An 18,602-nucleotide genomic window follows, 5' to 3' on the forward strand; every position below is an offset into this window, starting at 1 on the left:
CGGAGGCCAGAACTCGGTGGGTGGGGACAGATTCCAGGGGGCAGAGACAGATCCTATGGGGAAGGGGTAGAACTCAGATGGCAGGAACAGATTCCAGGGGGCAAGGACAGAACTGAGAGGGCGGGGACAGATCCCAGGGACAGATCCTAGGAGAAGGGGACACAACTCCAACGGTGTAGAGAGAACTCAGAGGGCGGGGGCAGAACTCAGGTCAGCGACGGGTGAGGATGCCAGGGGGTGCGGATCACAATTTAGGGGGCGGGGACAGATCTCAGGGGGTGGAGACAGAACTCAAATAGCGGAATGGATCCCCCGGAGCTAGGGAAGAATTGAGAGCGCGGACAGATCTCAGAGGAGGGGAGAAATAACACAATGGGGAGACTATGGGGTCGCAGCTGGCACTGGTGGGGTGTGTGAAATATAACTGTGGGGGACGGAAGCCAGAGGGAAGAAAATTGGGGTTAGGGAATGAAACTCAGGGAGAGATGCAACAGGGAGGAGAGAGACGCCGGAGGGAGAATAGAGCTGGAGGAGTATGGGATTCAAAGAGGAAAGATGGAAACTCAGGAGGAGATGGAGCTCAAGAGTGAAGAACCCGGGTGGCGAAAGGGACTAGACGGGGACGACAGGTGGATCGAAGTAGGCGTTGGACTTGAGGGGAAAGAATTTCCCTTGAATGAGAAAAGAAAGAGCTCCCTGGATGAGACTATTGGAACTGGGGACGAGGTGGGATGGGGATGGAATTGCGGGGTGGGGGCGGGGAAGGAGTCCAGGGGTGAAGGAACTGGAGGATGAACGCAGAGGGAAAGTCAGAGAAGACAGGATTGTAAGGGACGAAATTAGGGGGAACAGAAGTCGGGGAGAGAAATGATGGGGATGAGAACTCAGGAGAGGACAGAAAATCTGGGTAGGAGCCGGGGGGATGGAACAGGGATAGGGGGAGTAGCCTGGGGAAGGAACAGAATTGGGGGGCGTGAACTCGGAGGCGTGAGTTCAGAACCCACAGGCGCGGTCTTGGAAGGCTCAGGAGGGGACAAGACGAGGATGAAAGGGCTGCGAGAGGGGGCGGGTCTGGCAGACGAGGGGAGGGGCCTGGTGGGGCCGGGGCGGGGCCTCCCGCGCCCCGCCCCCGGCTCTGAGTCCTGTGACAGCCCCCGGGCCGCCTGCACTTGCAGCCTCCTTCCCCCCCGAGCGGAGCTGCGGGGCCGGCCGGGCCGGGGCGGACCCCGGGAACCCGGACGCGGCCGCCCGGGCCCGCGGGCGGGGGGATCGGAGGGGGGGACCGGCGGGGTGACCGGCGGCAGGAGCCGCCACCATGGAGTTCCGCCAGGAGGAGTTTCGGAAGCTAGCGGGTCGTGCTCTCGGGAAGCTGCACCGGTGAGCCTGGCGGGGGTCCCGGGAGGAGAAGAGTGGGAGGATCTGAGGAGGATGCTAATTCCCACCTGGGCGCAGACTGACAGATGAACGGGCGATACCCCGGCATGGGGGTCCACCCATCTGTCCAGTTTTCTGCCGTGGGCTCCGACGGCGCCGTTCTCCCTGGTCGAGTCTTGTCCATTACCCTGTTCATTTTTCTGCACCCCACCCGGCTCCACTCTTTCTCTGGTGCTGTAAATCCCTCTCTCCCGGGTCTCTGGCTCCCTCCCCCACCACTTCTGGGTCTCTGTCCCCGTCTCTTTCTGGATGTCTCTGCCCCCTTTCTCTCTGGGTCTCCGTCTCCCTCTTTTTCCAGATCTCCGCTCCCTTCTCTCTGGGCTCCTCCTTCTGCCTAGATGTCTGCCTCCGCTTCTTTGCGTCTCTGTGCCCCTCTCTCTGGTTCTCTGGCCCTTGCTCTTACTGGATCTCTATCAACCTCTGACTCGGAGTCTCTGTCCCCCTCTTTCTGGGTCTCTCCTCTTCCCTGAATCTCTGGTCCCCACTTCTCTGGATCCCTGTCCCCGTCTCTGGGTTTTAATTCTCCCACCATGGGTCTCTCCGTCTCTCTGTGTCTTTTTCCGCTTCTGTCTGGCATGGAGTTTAATCTGCAGCTAAAGCGGATTGGGGCTCATAGCCCATTGTCCTTGAGGGGGTGAAGCTGGGTGGAAGAAGTCAGAGCACCCTGGGTCCCTGGGAGAGAAAGGAGTTAGAGGCCAAATTTTCGGCTCCTGGAGTAGGACAGCTTTCCCAAAGGATATAGGCTGGGGCTGAGAGGGACTCCCTCCCAACCAGGTTGATGACCCCAGTGACCCGAGTGTCCCTCAGGATAATCTGGACACCTCCCCACAGGCTCTCACCCCCAACCCCAGCTTTGGCTCTAAGTCAGATAAATTACTCAGCTGCGGAAAAGCCTAAAAATATATCTGGCCACAGTACACGAAGGAGATGGCCTCATCAGTACCATGCCTCTGCCGCCATGCCTCAGGCCCTGTCCCCTTGGCCCACAGCCCTGACCCTGTCTTTCGTTGAGCTTCAGTCCACCTCGCTAGGCCATGGGGGTCCTTTGCTAAGTCTAACATCTGTCTTGCTTGCTGCAGATCACCTCTTAGCTCCAAAGTTACCCCACCCTCTAGTAACATGAGAGACAAGAATAAGGCTGGACAGAGTGGGGGGAGGTGGGCAGGAGGATGGTGCAGTGACGGAGGTTGGCAGTGGAGGGGAAGCTGAGATAACCTCACCCCTTCTTTTTCCAATTTTCCAGCCCCTCCCCACCCTTTTTCTCGCCTCCTTTCACGAGTTTCTCAAAATACATCAGTGTGAAGTCAGGAGAATGAGGGAGAGAGAAAGACGTGCTGGTGGAGGGGGCTGGGGGGTGGCAGAGGGAGGGATGTGTTCCTCAGGCCCCTCCCTCAGTCTCTGCCTCTGTTTCTCATCTGTGCTAGGGTTTCTCACAGTCAATCTCTCCTGGCTCTCACCTCTCTGAGATACCTCTTGGGTCCCCAGAGGCCCCCCGGGCTCTGGCCAGGACCATCGGCAGGGAGTTTGCGCAGAGAAAAGCATTTGTTTCCAATGCCTGGGGTTTGCTCTGATGGTTGGAGTGAGAGGGGAATACCCCATATTAGAGACAACAGGTTGATCTCATTTAATCCTCTAGACAAAGATGGGGAAACTGAGGCTCCATCCTGGGGTTGGGGAGATCAGTGGATGAGTATGAGCCCCATGATTTGAACCCAGGTCGGTCTCCCTCCCAAGCCTAGAACGGAGCTCTTCCTTGAGATGAGTGATGCCACAGCTGGTGGGGAGCTCCCTTGCACCCAGGGTGACTTGGAACAAGGACATGGGGGAATAGGATGCCAGAGAGATGAGAACCCAAGGTGCCTCCTTTCTGAGAGCCAGGTCTTGGGCAGGGGCATGCCTAGGGCCAGTAAGGGATCAGGTCCCATTGCTGTTCTTGTCTGTGACCTTGGAGTGCCACTTCAGCTCCCCGAGCCTCAGTTTCCTTAGTTGTACAATGGGAAGAGAAGAGAGAGCAGAGGGACACAAGGAGACAAAGACATGGGGGAGTGGACAGAGATCCTGAGAGTAGCAGAGAGAGAGAGAGACAGAGAGAGAAGTTGAGACATCTTCTCGGTTTGGGGTAATGGCCTCCTAAGTGTTGCTTTTCCTCATCGCCAAGTCCCCAGGCCTGAGTTTGGGGTATCCAGGGAGGGGAGGGGGATTTGCATCTAGGATCTGCCTTCTCTGTCCTTGTCCCCTGCAAAGCATCAAGGCCACCTTCATCTCTGCGTCCTTGGTCCTCTTGCTCTAAAATGATTGATATCACCTTGAAGTTCCCTCTTTATTCTCTTGCATTTTTGCACTTGTCCCCATTTTATAGATGTGGTATACTGAGACCCCCTGTTTAGACAGCCTTGATTAGAGATCTGACATCTCCTCATATTAACAAGGAATCTCATATCAGGGGCTGCAATCACATCTTGAGTTTCAAGGTCAAATATCATCTGATGTCAACCTGGGTCAAAGTCTAATCTCTTTGGGTGACGTGTTCTGATGTGGGGGGAGTTTCTGCCATCCTGTACTATTCATCCTAGTGGCTTCAATCCCCCCTATCTCTGGCTCTCTGTCTTCTTCCTCTTGGGGTCCCGTTCCTACTCCTTCTGGGTTCTGTCCACTCCCCAGCTTTTCCCACCCCTGTTTCTTAACTGCCCCTCCCCACCTCCTTAAGTTCTAGGACGGGGAGGGGTTGCTGTGTTCTCGCAGCTCTTCCACCTCCCTCCCCCTGGACCGTCTGGCTGTTCCTTCCTCCCCCGTCCCAGTCTCCCTCGCCTCCATCTGTTCCAGCCCCTTCCTGGGATCCAGCCCGATCCCCTGGCTGCCTACCCACCTCAGAGACGGGCCGCACCTCACAAATCATGTCCCAGCCTGTCTATCCTCCGTCTCCCAGGCTCTCCATCTTTCTCTTGCATTCTGGATCTCTGTTCTCTTCTCTCTGCATCTATGTCCTATCTCCTGGGTTTCTGTCCCCGCACCTCTTTGGGACTCTGTCTGCTTCCTTCGCTAGGTTTCCATCTCCTCCCTCTCTGGGTCTCTGTCCCCCTATTTCTGGGTCTCTCTCCCCCTCTCTCTGGGTCTCTGTCGCCCTCCCTCTGGGTCTCTGTCATCCTCTGTCTCTGACCCCTCCATCTCTGGGTCTCTGTCCCCCTCTCTATCTGGGTCTCTGTCCCCCTCTTTCTGGGTCTCTGTCCCGCTGTGTCTCTGGGTCTCTGTCCCCCTGTATCTCTGGGTCTCTGTCCCCCTGTATCTCTGGGTCTCTGTCCCCCTGTATCTCTGGGTCTCTGTCCCCCTGTATCTCTGGGTCTCTGTTCCCCTCTCTCTCTGGGTCTCTGCTCCCCTGTTACTCTCTCTCCTTCTCTCTGGGTCTCTGTCTCCTCCTCTCTAGATCTCTGTCCCCCTTTCACTGGATCTCTCTCCCTTCTTCTGTCTGTGACCCCTCTCTCTGGGCCTCTGTACAACTCCCCCCATCTCTGTCACCCTCTTTTTGGGTCTTTCTCCACCTGTCTGAAGGCACCTCTCTCTTTCTGCAGCCTCTCCCTGGGTTTGAGGCAGCCCTCCAAATACCCTCTTCGTCATCACAGACTTGATTCTGGATCCAGAACGGGCGGGGGCGAGAGTCACGCTGGGGAATGAGCCAATCCCCCTACCAGGGCCATCTGTCCCCTGCCAGGACACCACCCGCCACTCCCCCTCCCTACCCCCTAGGCTGACAGCCTGGACTCAAGGTTCCCTAGGGATGCCTGGGATGGGCTGCTGGATTCCCAGGGTCCTGGACATCTCCCCACCCCCTAGCAAACGTGGCTGAGAAGCATCTGTTCTTTTGACACCTTTGCTGAAGCATCTCCTTAGCACCTTTTCCTTCCTCGAATAGACTCTTATCCGGGAGAGGCGGCTGGAGAGTCTTTGGGCCTCGGAGTGGGGGCACAGGCTCTTGAATCCCAAAGGGTTGTCTGGGGTCTAAATCTCCTGAGTTGAAGGATTTGACAGAGCTGGGAGAGGGGGATTTGAAGATCGTCAGTGTGAAGAAGGAGGGGGCTGGGGACCTGAATTCCCGGTCTCAGGGAGATGGAGGATTTCTGGATCACGGGGGGCGAAGGGAGCCAGGGACCTGGACTCTTGGTGAAGGAGGAGGTGCGGGCTTAGAATTCTAGATCTTCAAAAGCAGGTTTTGCCCTGGATCCTGGTCTTGGGGGTGAGGGGGCTGGGGGCCTGGACTTCCGAGTCTCTGGCTCTTGCTGTCCCGCAGCCTTCTGGAGAAGCGGCAGGAAGGCGCGGAGACGCTGGAGCTGAGTGCGGATGGGCGCCCGGTGACCACGCAGACCCGGGACCCGCCGGTGGTGGACTGCACCTGCTTCGGCCTCCCTCGCCGCTACATTATCGCCATCATGAGTGGTCTGGGCTTCTGCATCAGCTTTGGCATCCGCTGCAACCTGGGCGTGGCCATCGTCTCCATGGTCAATAACAGCACGACCCACCGCGGGGGCCACGTGGTGGTGCAGGTAGCTCAAGGCCTGAGCCCTTGCAGAGCCCCGCCCCGCTCACCGAGCTCCGCCTACGTCCCCATGACGTCACAGTCACCCACTAGATGCCCAGGCCACGCCCCTTTCGAAATGCTGCTGGAATAGCTCCGCCCAATCCGTGCGCCCCTTAGTTCTGACCTCGCCTTAGGGGCCGCCTCTGTTTCCTAAGCCCCGTCCTGATCTAAATGAAGTCCCGCCCTTATTTCTAGGGGCTTGATTGAAAAACGTAGAGTCCGCCCCAACATCAGGTTCCCTAGGGGTTGCCCCTGCCCCATTTTGGACCTACTAGCAATTTTGCTCACGCCTGTACCCCAAGCTCATGTCCCCGGGTCACATCTATTTAATCTCAGTCCCATCTCAGGTTCCTCCCTGAATTTGATATTTTTTGAAAACCTGCCACTGCCTACGTCCCACTCCATGTGTTCTGTCCCTTATCTAAAGACCCACTGGGTCTCCCAGGCTACGGTGCAGTGGGGCCATTGCTCTGTCGCCCAAGCTGGAGTGCAGTGGCACCATCACTGCAGCCTCGAACTCCTGGGCTCAAGTGACTCTCCTGCCTCAGCCTTCTGAGCAGTTGGGACCACAGGCGCGCGCCAGCATACCCAGCTAACATTTTTATTTTTATCTTTGTAGAGACAAGGTCTCACTCTGTTGCCCAGGCTGGTCTTGGACTCCTGGGCGCAAGCGATCCTCCTGCCTCGGCCTCCCAGTCCTGGGAGTACAGGCGTGAGCCACGGTGCCCTGTCATTTCTCCCATTTTAATTTCAGCATAGGCCTTGCCCCTGCATCAGAAAAGAGGCCTGATTTGTGCCTTTCTCCTACCTGAAGCTCCTCCCCTTGCTCCCTTCCAATCTGGTCCGCCCCCTTGGCTGTTTCATTTCCCTGCCTGGACCCTGTGCAGGTCGCTCCACAAACGCTCATAAGCTGGATATAAGTGGAGAGAGTCAGCATCATACATGGGCCCCTAGGTTTTCATGGAGGCAAGGAAGCAGGCAAAGCAAGGCGTCTAGGTGGTGATGGACCCCGTTGTTAAGGCAGCATAGGCCCTAGCAACGTGGAAGAGCGGAGTTCGTAGACTTTAATTGACAAAAAGATAGTGTGAGCTTTGATTGGCAGGCGTTTGGAGGTGGGAGGGGTTCCTCGTTGCTGATAGGGCAAGGCGCTAAGTCTGTGGGTGCTGATTGGTGGAGCGGCAGAGCCTGGGCAGGGCGACGGATTTAATGTACATTTTGGCCCGCAGAAAGCCCAGTTCAGCTGGGATCCAGAGACTGTCGGCCTCATACACGGCTCCTTTTTCTGGGGCTACATTGTCACTCAGATTCCGGGAGGATTTATCTGCCAAAAATTTGCAGCCAACAGGTACAGAGGTGGGGTCTCAAAGTGGGCTGTTAACTACAGTTGTGTGGGTGGAGTTAGAGGGCGTGGTCTTGAATTTGCGGGCTGGCTCTGGTAAGTGGGAGGAGCCTGGATTTGGGGGTGGGTCTTAGAGAAAGGTGGGGCTTGCGATTGAGGAAAGTGGAAGTCAGAGAGGTGGTGGGACCTGGGGTCCTGGGGACCACTGGGCCTAGCTTGCTGTGGGCGGGAAAGGCAGAATCCCGGGCATGGCTGGATAGCTTGGATTCTTTTCTCTCACCCTTCCCGTCAGGGTTTTCGGCTTTGCTATTGTGGCAACATCCACTCTAAACATGCTGATCCCCTCAGCTGCCCGCGTCCACTATGGCTGTGTCATCTTCGTGAGGATCCTGCAGGGGTTGGTAGAGGTAAATCCCCGCCTGATATGACCCTGCCCTCGCTCGGACCCTGCCTCTTCTCAGTGACCTTGGTTTTCTCCTCTTTAGGGGGTCACATACCCCGCCTGCCATGGGATCTGGAGCAAATGGGCCCCACCCTTAGAACGGAGTCGCCTGGCGACCACAGCCTTTTGTGGTGAGAGGAAGGGGGCTCCTCACTCCTGAATCTGAGGGAGGAGGGGCTGGGGGCCTGGACTGTTGGGGCTGGGGGGGGGCACGCTGAACTCCTGTGTCTGAGGGAGGAGGGGAGACTCTGGACCTGGACTCCCAGGTCTGAGGGAGTGGGGGCTGGAGGCCTGCACTCTTGGGTCTGAGTGAGGAGGAGCTGGGGGCCTGGACTCCTGGGTCTGAGAGAGGAGGGGCTGGGCCTGGACTCCCGGGTCTGAGGGAGGAGGAGCTGGGGGCCTGGACTCCCGGATCTGGGGGAGGAGGAGCTGGGGGCGTGGACTCCTGGGTCCGAGGGAGGAGGGGCTAGGCCTGGATTCCTGGGTCTGAGGGAGGAGGGGCTGTGGCCTGTAATTCTGTGTCTGGAAAGGTGGGAGTGGTGGGGGTCCGCACTCCTTGATCTGAGGGAAGAGGGGCCTGTTCTCTCCCCCACATCCTCCCCCTTAGGTTCCTATGCTGGGGCGGTGGTCGCGATGCCCCTCGCCGGAGTCCTTGTGCAGTACTCAGGATGGAGCTCTGTTTTCTACGTCTACGGTGAGGGACCCGAATGCCTGGTTCCGGGTGGCGCTGGGGCGGAGCGGGGCCGGTCCTCACCTCGCTCCCATCCCCATCCTGACCCCCCCAGGCAGCTTCGGGATCTTCTGGTACCTGTTCTGGCTGCTCGTCTCCTACGAGTCCCCCGCGCTGCACCCCAGCATCTCGGAGGAGGAGCGCAAGTACATCGAGGACGCCATCGGAGAGAGCGCGAAACTCATGAACCCCCTCACGGTCCGGGACCAAATCTTCGGGGAAGGGGCGGGGAGAGATAGCAAGCCACGAACCTGCACAGCGTGTAGATCAGGGAGGGTTCCTGCAGACTCTAGAGGAGACGGGACTGGAACGCAAAGAGAGGGGCTAGAACCTAGGAGGCGGGTTGCAACCCGCGGAGGACGGGATTCTCAGGTGCTGGGGGCAGGGTTAGGTCGGGAGTTGAGCAGGATTAGAACCACTGACAGGGCATGGTTAAAGCCAGCAGAGAAGGGATTAGAATGTGGGGGTTTTGCTTAGACCTTGGGTTGAGGCTGTATTTTGGGGGCATTTTTGCATAAACAGAGACTCCTAGGGCAGGCTCAGTGGCTTCCGCCTGATATCCCAACATTTGGGGGGTGGAGGCTGCAGGAGCGCTTGAGTCCAGGAGTTCCAGACCAGCCTGGGCAACATGGCGAGAACCCGTCTCTACTCAAAATCCAAAATACAAAAAGTAAAAATAAAAATAAAGAAAAAGGTCCCTGAGGGGCCCGGACACCTGCGGACCTGAGAGGCTACCATAGGGCCAGGACCCCTTCATCACTCAAGTGTCACCTTGAGGCTAGGATCCCTGGGTCCCCACGGCAACATGGTGTAGCCCGCGCATTTGGGTCCATAGAAGTTTCAGTGCGGTCGGGATCCTTTGGTCTCTGCAGAACTACACTGTGGTCCCTGAAGGGACGCGGAGAAGCCCTCAGCCCCGCTCTCCGTCTTAGCGGCCCTCCCCTCGCCCCCACAGAAGTTTAGCACTCCCTGGCGGCGCTTCTTCACGTCTATGCCAGTCTATGCCATCATCGTGGCCAACTTCTGCCGCAGCTGGACGTTCTACCTGCTGCTCATCTCCCAGCCCGCCTACTTCGAAGAAGTGTTCGGCTTCGAGATCAGCAAGGTACAGGCCAAGAGGAGAGGGCAGGGGGTCGCGGAGGGGTCGGCGGGAGGGAGCTGGCCGAGATCCCGAGGCAGGGAGGAGCCGGTGGTGCACGGACCGGGCAGAGACGCCGAGCCGGCGGCCCCGAACCCTAGTCTCCCCTGTACACCTGTTCCCGCAGGTAGGCCTGGTGTCCGCGCTGCCCCACCTGGTCATGACCATCATCGTGCCCATCGGCGGCCAGATCGCGGACTTCCTGCGGAGCCGCCGCATCATGTCCACCACCAACGTGCGCAAGTTGATGAACTGCGGAGGTGAGTGGGGCGGGGCCTGGGCCGGCTCTAGGACAGCCTGGGTGGAGCAGAGCGGGATTGAGAGGTGATGGGGAGTGGTTACAGGTGGAAACCATCTAGCCTGCCCCAGGAGTCCTTTTCTATGCAAACGGTCGTGGCCAACAGGGTGGAGCCGGGGAAGGGCAGGCTTGGATGAAAGGGACTGTCACGCGGCCGTCCAAGGGGCCACCGCGTGGAAGGGCAGGGTGGGCGAGACTTCCCGGGTGGAGCAGAGGCAAGACCAAGTTGGGCCTGGAGGGACAAGGCCTGCACGAAGTTGGGTGTGGTAGGACATGAACTAGGTGGTGAAGAGGCGCTATGAGTAAGGCACCTGGAGAGACAGGGTCTAGGGGCCTGCTAACGAGTGAGATTTGCTAGGCGTGGTGGCGCGCGCCTGTGGTCCCATCTACTTGGGAGGCTGAGCCCAGAAGTGCGAGGCTGCACTAAGCTATGATTGCGCCGCAGCACTCCAGCCTGGGCGACAGAGCGAGACTTTGTTTCTAGAAAAATTAAAATTACAAGTAAAAATTAAAAAACAGGTAGGGCATGGTGGCTAACCCCTGTAATCCCAGCACTTTCGGAGGCGAAGGCCGGTGGATCACTTGAGCTCAGGAGTTTGAGACCAGCCTGGGCAACATCGTGAGACTTTGTCTCTTAAAAAAAAAAAATCAAAAATTAAAAAAAACAAAACTCATGAGTGGGGATCGAGGGGAAGGTGTGAATGTGCACAGCAGGGATCCTGCGTGTTCAGGGAGTGGCCTAGTCAAGGGGTGGTGCTACGGGAGGGGCGATGGAGCTGGTGGGCGTGGTCAGGGCTGGGTCTTGGAGAAGTAGGGGCCTGGTTATGGGCGCGGGTGGCGTGGAGGGCGCGAGGAGGCCTGGGCGTGGAGGTGGCCAGACTGGGGCGGACAGAGGCGGTTTGGGGCTGGGGCAGGTCTGGAAGGGCGGTGTGGGGCAGCCTGCGCCCCGCTCCGGCCGACACTCAGGAGACGCGGCCCCCCCGCCCCGTAGGCTTCGGCATGGAAGCCACGCTGCTGTTGGTGGTCGGCTACTCGCACTCCAAGGGCGTGGCCATCTCCTTCCTGGTCCTAGCCGTGGGCTTCAGCGGCTTCGCCATCTCTGGTGAGAACCGCGGATCCGCAGCTTGGGGGACTCTGGTCAGCTCTGTAGGGAACTTCCTGGTTCAGGAACGGGGCCTCTCAGCCTCACAAAAGGTGGAACATGAGTGGCCGGGAGGGGAGAAGTTTGAGAACGTCCCAGTGGGAATCAGTCGAGTGAGATTCCGGTGTGACGCCTTCCGACTTGTCTCTCCGCTAGGGTTCAACGTGAACCACCTGGACATAGCCCCGCGCTACGCCAGCATCCTCATGGGCATCTCCAATGGCGTGGGCACACTGTCGGGGATGGTGTGCCCCATCATCGTGGGGGCCATGACTAAGCACAAGGTCGGTGCCGCAGTCCTGACGCAGTCGCCCTCCGAGTGTGTGCTTGGTACCTAACTGACCACGTGGTGGCACTGTCTCTGGGGTGCCATCCCTGCCTTTTCAGCCTCTCTGGGTCTCTGCCTCCCTTCCTCTAGGCCTCCCCCTCTCTCCGCCTCTGTTTCTCTGTCCTCCCATTTGACCTCAGCCCTATTGTCCCCTGCAGACTCGGGAGGAGTGGCAGTACGTGTTCCTAATTGCCTCCCTGGTGCACTATGGAGGTGTCATCTTCTACGGGGTCTTTGCTTCGGGAGAGAAGCAGCCGTGGGCAGAGCCTGAGGAGATGAGCGAGGAGAAGTGTGGCTTCGTTGGCCATGACCAGCTGGCTGGCAGTGACGACAGCGAAATGGAGGATGAGGCTGAGCCCCCGGGGGCACCCCCTGCACCACCGCCCTCCTATGGGGCCACACACAGCACATTTCAGCCCCCCAGGCCCCCACCCCCTGTCCGGGACTACTGACCATGTGCCTCCCACTGAATGGCAGTTTCCAGGACCTGCACTCCACTCATCTCCGGCCTGAGTGACAGTGTCAAGGAACCCCGCTCCTCTCTGTCCTGCCTCAGGCCTAAGAAGCACTCTCCCTTGTTCCCAGTGCTGTCAAATCCTCTTTCCTTCCCAGTTGCCTCTCAGGGGTAGTGAAGCTGCAGACTGACAGTTTCAAGGATACCCAAATTCCCCTAAAGGTTCCCTCTCCACCCGTTCTGCCTCAGTGGTTTCAAATCTCTCCTTTCAGGGCTTTATTTGAATGGACAGTTCAACCTCTTACTCTCTCTTGTGGTTTTGAGGCACCCCCACCCCCCGCTTTCCTTTATCTCCAGGGACTCTCAGGCTAACCCTTGAGATCACTCAGCTCCCCTCTCCTTTCAGAAAAATTCAAGGTCCTCCTCTAGAAGTTTCAAATCTCTCCCAACTCTGTTCTGCATCTTCCAGATTGGTTTAACCAATTACTCGTCCCCGCCGTTCCAGGGATTGATTCTCACCAGCGTTTCTGAGGGAAAATGGCGGTTTCAAGTCCCCCCTTCCTCGCCCACTTCACATCTCCCCTACCAGCAGATTCTGCGAAAGCACCAAATTTCCCAAGCCCCTCTTCTCCCTCGCTTAGCATAATGTCTGGGGAAACAACCAAAATCTCAATTTTAACAATATGCCTCTCCACCCCCGTGCACTTTTTCTGACCTGGTTTTCAGGTCTAAATAGTGGCTGCTCCAGTCCATGAACTCAAAGGTTTGAAGCCACCACCATTGAACTCCCCCATGGTGGTTTCGTGATGCCCCCTCCCCAATTCCTCGCACTTTATTCTCCTGGGTGGTTTCGAACTACCCTCAGTTTCTCAGCGGCCATTTGTTGTGTCCCTCAGGGGCTTAATGACTCAAAATCTGGGATCCTTCCCCTCTCAGACACCCCTCTTTCAGCTTAGAATTTGGGGAACCTATAGAGAAGTCACAGAATCCCATGAAAGGGAATGGGGCAGGAGACAGGGGTGTTTTTTCCCAGTGCAGGGTTGTGTCTTTGTGTCTCTGTCTCTGTGACTGTAAATCCTGCCCTGCCCCACTCCCAATAAAAGCTTTGGTGTACAGGCTCAGTTGTTCTTGGCTGTGGAGGTCACAGACGTCCTGGTCCCCAGCCCCCTCCTCCCTCAGACTGAGGAGTTCAGGCCCCCAGCTCCTCCTTCCTCAGTTCCAGGGATCCAGGCCCCAGCCCCTCCTCCCTCAGACCGAGGAGTTCAGGCCCCCAGCTCCTCCTTCCTCAGTTCCAGGGATCCAGGCCCCAGCCCCTCCTCCCCCAGACCCAGGGGTCCAGGCCCCCAGCCCCTCCCCGCTCAGACCCAGGGGTCCAGGCCCTAGCCCCTCCTCTCTCAGACTCAGGAGTCCAGACCCCCAGCCCCTCCTCTCCCAGACCCAGGGGTCCAGGCCCCCAGCCCCTCCTCTCCCAGACCCAGGGTCCAGGCCCCAGCCCCTCCTCCCTCAGACTCAGGGGTCCAGGCCCCCAGCCCCTCCTCCCTCAGACCCAGGGTTCCAGGCCCCCAGCCCCTCCTCCCTCAGACCCAGGGGTCCAGGCCCCCAGCCCCTCCTCCCTCAGACCCAGGGGTCCAGATCCCCAGCCCCTCCTCTCCCAGACCCAGGGGTCCAGGCCCCCAGCCCCTCCTCCCTCAGACCCAGGGGTCCAGGCCCCCAGCCCCTCCTCCCTCAGACCCAGGGGTCCAGGCCCCCAGCCCCTCCTCCCTCAGACCCAGGGGTCCAGGCCCCAGCCCCTCCTCCCTAAGTTTCAGCGGTCTCAGACTCCAGCCCCCTCCCACCCCAGGTCTCAGGCCAGACGAGGGGTCTAGCCATCGGAACATGATATATATTCGGTCTCAGACCTTGTTCTCTGATCACAGCGCAAGCATCTCTGTATATTAGACCCTTTATCCGGGAGACTACTCTAGCTAAGCATGCCAGAAGCGCACGGTTTTCCTTCACTGTGGGGATGTGCAGGTCCGGCAGAACTCGGTGGGGCTCACACGAAGTTGTTGGGGAGCGTGGCGGGGGACAGGGCCTCCAGACGCTGCGGGCGACCCCCGCGGGGCGGCGGGGGCAGCTTTGGTGGCAGCGGAGGTGTGGGCGGGGGCTGCTTGGTGGAGATGTGGGAAGGGACCCAGGTATCCGGCGCATAAAAGTAGAGGTCGTAGGGGTCTTTCGGGGCGTCCAAATGCAGAACTGTGGGAGCAAAGGGAGGGGGTCGTCTCTGGGCTGACCCTCCAGGCCCCCTTCCAGGTCATCTCCAGGGCCCTTTTTGTGCGGCTGACCAATCGGGAGGCCGGAGAAAGGATTCCGATTCTGCATTTGAACTGAGTTTTCAATAAAAAGGGTAGGGCCGCTGCAGAAACCAGGAGGCGTGGTGTCCGAGCAGCAGCTGCGGGGCTTGCAATGGAGGGCGGGAAGTGCAGGGCTCCTGGCCGCGCACCTGGAGGGGCAGGGGCGGGGCTGGCGGGGACGGCAGGCTCCGGGCCTGAAGCCGTTTCCAATCGCATTGGGAGCAGCACGGGACTCTTGTGTGAAATTGCAGACATTTAGGGGGCTGGACGTGGCCATGGAAGAGCCAGGGCTTTCACTGACCTTGGGTGGGGGACCTGTGCTTGTTTGGCTGGGCGCCCTAAAGTGCCGGGAGAGACCAGGTTATGGAAAAGTGCAGGCATTCAAGGGGCAGGGCGCTCACCCGGTTCATCTGCGTCGTCCGGAAGCCGGTGATGTGCGAAGGGCCGCTGTCGAGCTGCCCGGCGGTAGAGACACCACAGCAGCACAAAGATGCCGATCAGCAGCGCGGTCCCCGCGAAGAACAGGCAGAGGGCCCCGCCTGCTGCGCCACGTGGTCGCCCCACGAGAGTCACGCCTGAAGGGGGATACCAGCAATCTAAGCTCCTAACCCCCTCCTCCCTCAGACCCAGGAATTCCTGTTCCCAAACCCTTCTCCCTCAGTCCCAGGAGTCCAGGCCCCCAGCCCCTCCCTCAGACTCAGGAGTCCGACTCCTGCCCCTCACCGGTCTCCTTCACTCGCTCCACCACGATGATGGTGTTGACTCCCTCACCTCGGCTGTGCCTCTGGGGTGCCCGCAGAGTGTCAGGGGCCAACTGACTGGGGCGCCCTGGAAGAGCAGGGGGACCTGCAATCCGGGCTGAGGGAGGAGGGGCGTTGGACTCCTTAGGGCCAGAGTTCTGGGGGGCCTTCAGCTCAACCTTTCCTGGAGAATCTGAAGTGGGCAATTTTGGGGAGTGGGGCTGGATGGCTGCAGGGGTTTCTGGTTTGGGATTCAGGGACAGCCCATTTAGAGCAGTGGCGTCATCCTTGAAGGGCGCAGGTGTTTCTGGGTAGAGACTAGTGGAGATTTGAGGGTCGGAGGTCCTGGGCACATCTGTTGCATTTTGGTAGTAGGTTGTGGGGAATTCTGTTTGGGAAATTTCGGTGGGGCTGGGATTGTGGGTCACATGGGATTCTGGGTGGGGGGTTTTAGAAGGGTCAGGATGGAGAGCTTGGAGAAATTTAGAGTTCGGGGTCTCAGTGGAGGTGAGGTCATGGGTTTCTGGGGATTTGGGGTCAGGGGTCTTGGTAGGATTAGTGTTTGAGGTCTCAGGGAGTTCTGCCTGTGAGATTTCAGTGGCATTAAGCTGGGGAATCTGTGGGGATTCTTGGGATATAGTTTGCATAAGGTCAGTGTTTGGGGTCTCAGGAAATTCTGGGCGTGAAGTTTTGGAGAAGTGAGGTTTGGGGGTCTCAGGGGATCCTGGGTGTGGCATTTCAGTTGGGCCAGGTGTGGGGGTCTCAGAAGACTCTGGGTGTGTCATTTTGGAGAGGTTAGTTTTGGGGATGTCCAGGGATTCTGATATTGAGGTTGTAAGTGAGTCAGCTTTGGGGGTCTCAGGAGACTCTGGGTGCAGGGTTTCTCGGAGGTCAGGGTTGGGGGTCTCAGTGACGTCAAGTGGGAAGGTTTCCAGGGAAACCATATGAGGTGGTTTGGAAGGCTCAGGGTAAGGAGTCCCAGGAAATTCTGGGTTAAGGCGATCTCGTGTGGAATTTTCAGAAGCATCCTTCAGAGGGCAGGTCTCAGAGGGGTGGGCCGTGTCCGGAAAGCCAGAGCCCAAAGGCGGAGGAGCTGAGGGAGCGGCCTTCGACCTCAGGCCGGCGAGGAGGAAGACGAGGAAGAGGATCCGGCTGAATGATTTCATAGCTCTGGGAGATACCTATAGCTGCAGGGGGAGCGGGAAAGAAGGGGTTAAGGCCGAAGGCTCCCAGGAGCCCCGCCCACTCCCCGAGGCCACGCCCACTGGACCACAGGTGGACCACGTCCGGGGCCCAGCTTGGCGCCAGGGATGGGAGAAGAATCCAATCGCAAGTCCCTTGGAGTCTTGTGGGGCGATGGCCGAGGTAGGCAAGGGAGACTGAGGCGCGGGGCTTCTTGGGAGTCGTAGTTAATTTCCTTATCTGTTTCACCGAGGGGTCCTAGAAAAATTGGGAAAGAACGACACTTCTCCAGGCCCCCAGATCTCCTCGACTTCGACTTTGGAGAGTGTCAGGCCTTCGAGGGGACATGGGATCTCCTTCCTCTCCGAGGTCCCCCGGGACACCTTGACTCAACAGTTGTTTACACTACAGGAGGCTCCTGAGGGCTGAGGGCTGGACTCATGGATTTGAGGGAGGAGGGAGACGTTTGGGCTCTGGGTTAAGAAGGTTGCTGGGGGTTCAGACTCCTGGGTCTTGCAGGGTGAGGGGGCTGAGGTTCCTGGCTCTTGGTTCCTTAGGGAGGAGAAGGCTGGAAGTTCAGATGCCTAGAATTTTGAGGGAGCAAGGTTTGGGGGCTGGATTGCAGGGGTGAAAGGAGATAAGAGGCCTTGAGCTCTTGGTTCCTGAGTTAGAAAGGAATTGGGAGCTCTGAGTCCTCCAGAAATAGGGTCTGGGATCTGGGCTCTGCAGGGTGGAGGGGTAGGGACTCGAAGAAGAGAGCTTTGGGGCAGGACTCTCAAGTCTGTTATTGAAGATGGAGCTAGGATTTCAGCATCTCCGGGGCTAGTCTGGGCAGAGAAGCATAGGTCTGTGTTCAGGTGGAGGTGGAGGCGGCTGACACATCGATGGGACAGGCTTACTTGAGGTCCTGGGGTCTCTTACCTGCTCTGGTGTCCAAGGTAACAGCAGATGAGCACAGCTGGATGCAGAGAACGGTGAATGCTGCAGAATGGATCTGGGCAGGGCGGTGGGAGGTAGGGTCTCAGGGGCACACAGGTGATGCACCTGACCCCCTCCCAGGGGATCCTGGGAGCCTAGCGACAGATTTAGATTCTTAAAGGGACAGAAGTAAAGGACATTGTCTCTGGGGTGGGGAAGGGAATTAGAGACTGGAATGATCAAGTGGAGATGTGGCCCAAACTATTTTTTTGAAACCAGTGGTCCTGGCCCTCTACCCTCTCCTGCTGAAATCCCAGGAGTCTAGTTCCCTGGTACCTTCCTATTTCAAGTCCCCTAAGTTGTATCCCCCAGCGCCCTCCCCCCAGACTCAGAACTCCAGTCCTCTAGCTCCTTCCTTCCTCAGATTCAGGAATCCAAGTCCCCAGCCTCCTCCTCCCCCAGAACATAGGAATCTGGGTCCCTGTCCCATCCACTCTTAGACTCAGGAGTCCAAGCTTCTGCCACCACCTTCCTAGGAAACTAGGAGCCCAAGTTCCCACATCCCAAATTACTACTGCTCTGTAGGACTTCCAAGTTTTGCCCATCTTCTCCTCACTGTGTATAAAGGCCCCTTTTTTAATTTTTTTTTTTTTTTTTTTTTTTTTTTGAGACAGAGTCTCACTCTGTTGCCCAGGCTGGAGTGCAGTGGTGCGATCCCGGCTCACTGCAACCTCTGCCTCCCGGATTCAAGCGATTTTCCTGCCTCAGCCTCCCTAAGCTGGGATTACACCACATCTAATTTATGTATTTTTGTAGAGAAGGAGTTTCGCCACGTTGGCCAGGCTGGTCTCGAACTCCTGACCTCAAGTGATCCACCCGCCTCGGCCTTCCAAAGTGCTGGGATGACAGGCATAAGCCACGGCACCTGGCTGAGGCCCCTCTTAAGAGTCAGTGTGGACTGGGTGTGCTGGCTCACGCCTGTAATCCCAACACTCTGAGAGGCCAAGGAAGGCAGATCACAAGGTCAGGAGTTCAAGACCAGCCTGGCCAACAGTTTGGCAAAACCCTATCTCTACTAAAAATACAAAAATTAGCTGGGCGTGATGGTGGGCACCTGTAATCCCAGCTACTCGGGAGGCTGAGGCAGGACAATGGCTTGAACCTGGGAGGTGGATGTTGCAGTGAGGCGAGATAGTGCCATTGCACTCCAGCCTGGGCAACAAGAGCAAGACTCCATCTCAAACGGACAAACACACACACAAAAAGAGTCAGTGTGAGGAGGACTGGGCTTTAATCTTCGCAGCACCCCCAAACTCCTCCCAGATAAGGGCTTAGACACATCCTCAGGGCAGCCTAGGAGCCCTGTCTGTTTTCCCCTCTTCGCACTCTCTCTGAGGCTTTTCTGATGTGGTCTGTCACTTTTCCTGTCCTCACACTCCTGCCACACGTACCCTTTGCCATTTCTTGCCTCCCCCCGGCCCGGCATCTCGCCCTCGATCTTTCTGGGCCTCTCTCTGCTGTATTTATCTCTGGGCAGCTCCGTCCAGACCAGGAC

General features: G+C 58.0%; 2 protein-coding genes across 3 annotated transcripts; one reads left to right on the forward strand and one right to left on the reverse strand.

The window, feature by feature from the left end:
• Positions 1-368: 368 nt before the first annotated feature.
• On the forward strand, positions 369-12,992 carry SLC17A7 (solute carrier family 17 member 7). Of its 2 annotated transcripts, none has more exons than XM_055237297.2 (12): positions 369-409; positions 5,717-5,969; positions 7,231-7,349; positions 7,636-7,750; positions 7,829-7,916; positions 8,393-8,479; positions 8,571-8,713; positions 9,471-9,620; positions 9,781-9,913; positions 10,943-11,053; positions 11,249-11,376; positions 11,579-12,992. In XM_055237297.2, exons 1-12 carry the CDS (start codon positions 384-386, stop codon positions 11,870-11,872), a joined length of 1,647 nt encoding a protein of 548 aa, XP_055093272.1. In that variant the 5' UTR covers positions 369-383; the 3' UTR covers positions 11,873-12,992. The 2 variants fall into 2 exon arrangements, with proteins under 2 accessions (XP_055093272.1, XP_055093271.1); XM_055237296.2 differs by lacking the exon at positions 369-409 and adding an exon at positions 1,136-1,377.
• Positions 12,993-13,740: 748 nt separating this feature from the next.
• GFY (golgi associated olfactory signaling regulator) lies at positions 13,741-17,185 on the reverse strand. The gene is made up of 4 exons (XM_055237298.2): positions 17,051-17,185; positions 14,931-16,387; positions 14,609-14,782; positions 13,741-14,109 (listed from the first exon to the last, which is right to left on the reverse strand). Exons 2-4 carry the CDS (start codon positions 16,111-16,113, stop codon positions 13,910-13,912), a joined length of 1,557 nt encoding a protein of 518 aa, XP_055093273.1. The 5' UTR covers positions 16,114-16,387; positions 17,051-17,185; the 3' UTR covers positions 13,741-13,909.
• Between the last annotated feature and the right edge of the window lie 1,417 nt (positions 17,186-18,602).

Source organism: Symphalangus syndactylus, chromosome 13 (assembly GCF_028878055.3).
Source record: "Symphalangus syndactylus isolate Jambi chromosome 13, NHGRI_mSymSyn1-v2.1_pri, whole genome shotgun sequence".
Classification (NCBI taxonomy): Eukaryota; Metazoa; Chordata; class Mammalia; order Primates; family Hylobatidae; genus Symphalangus; species Symphalangus syndactylus.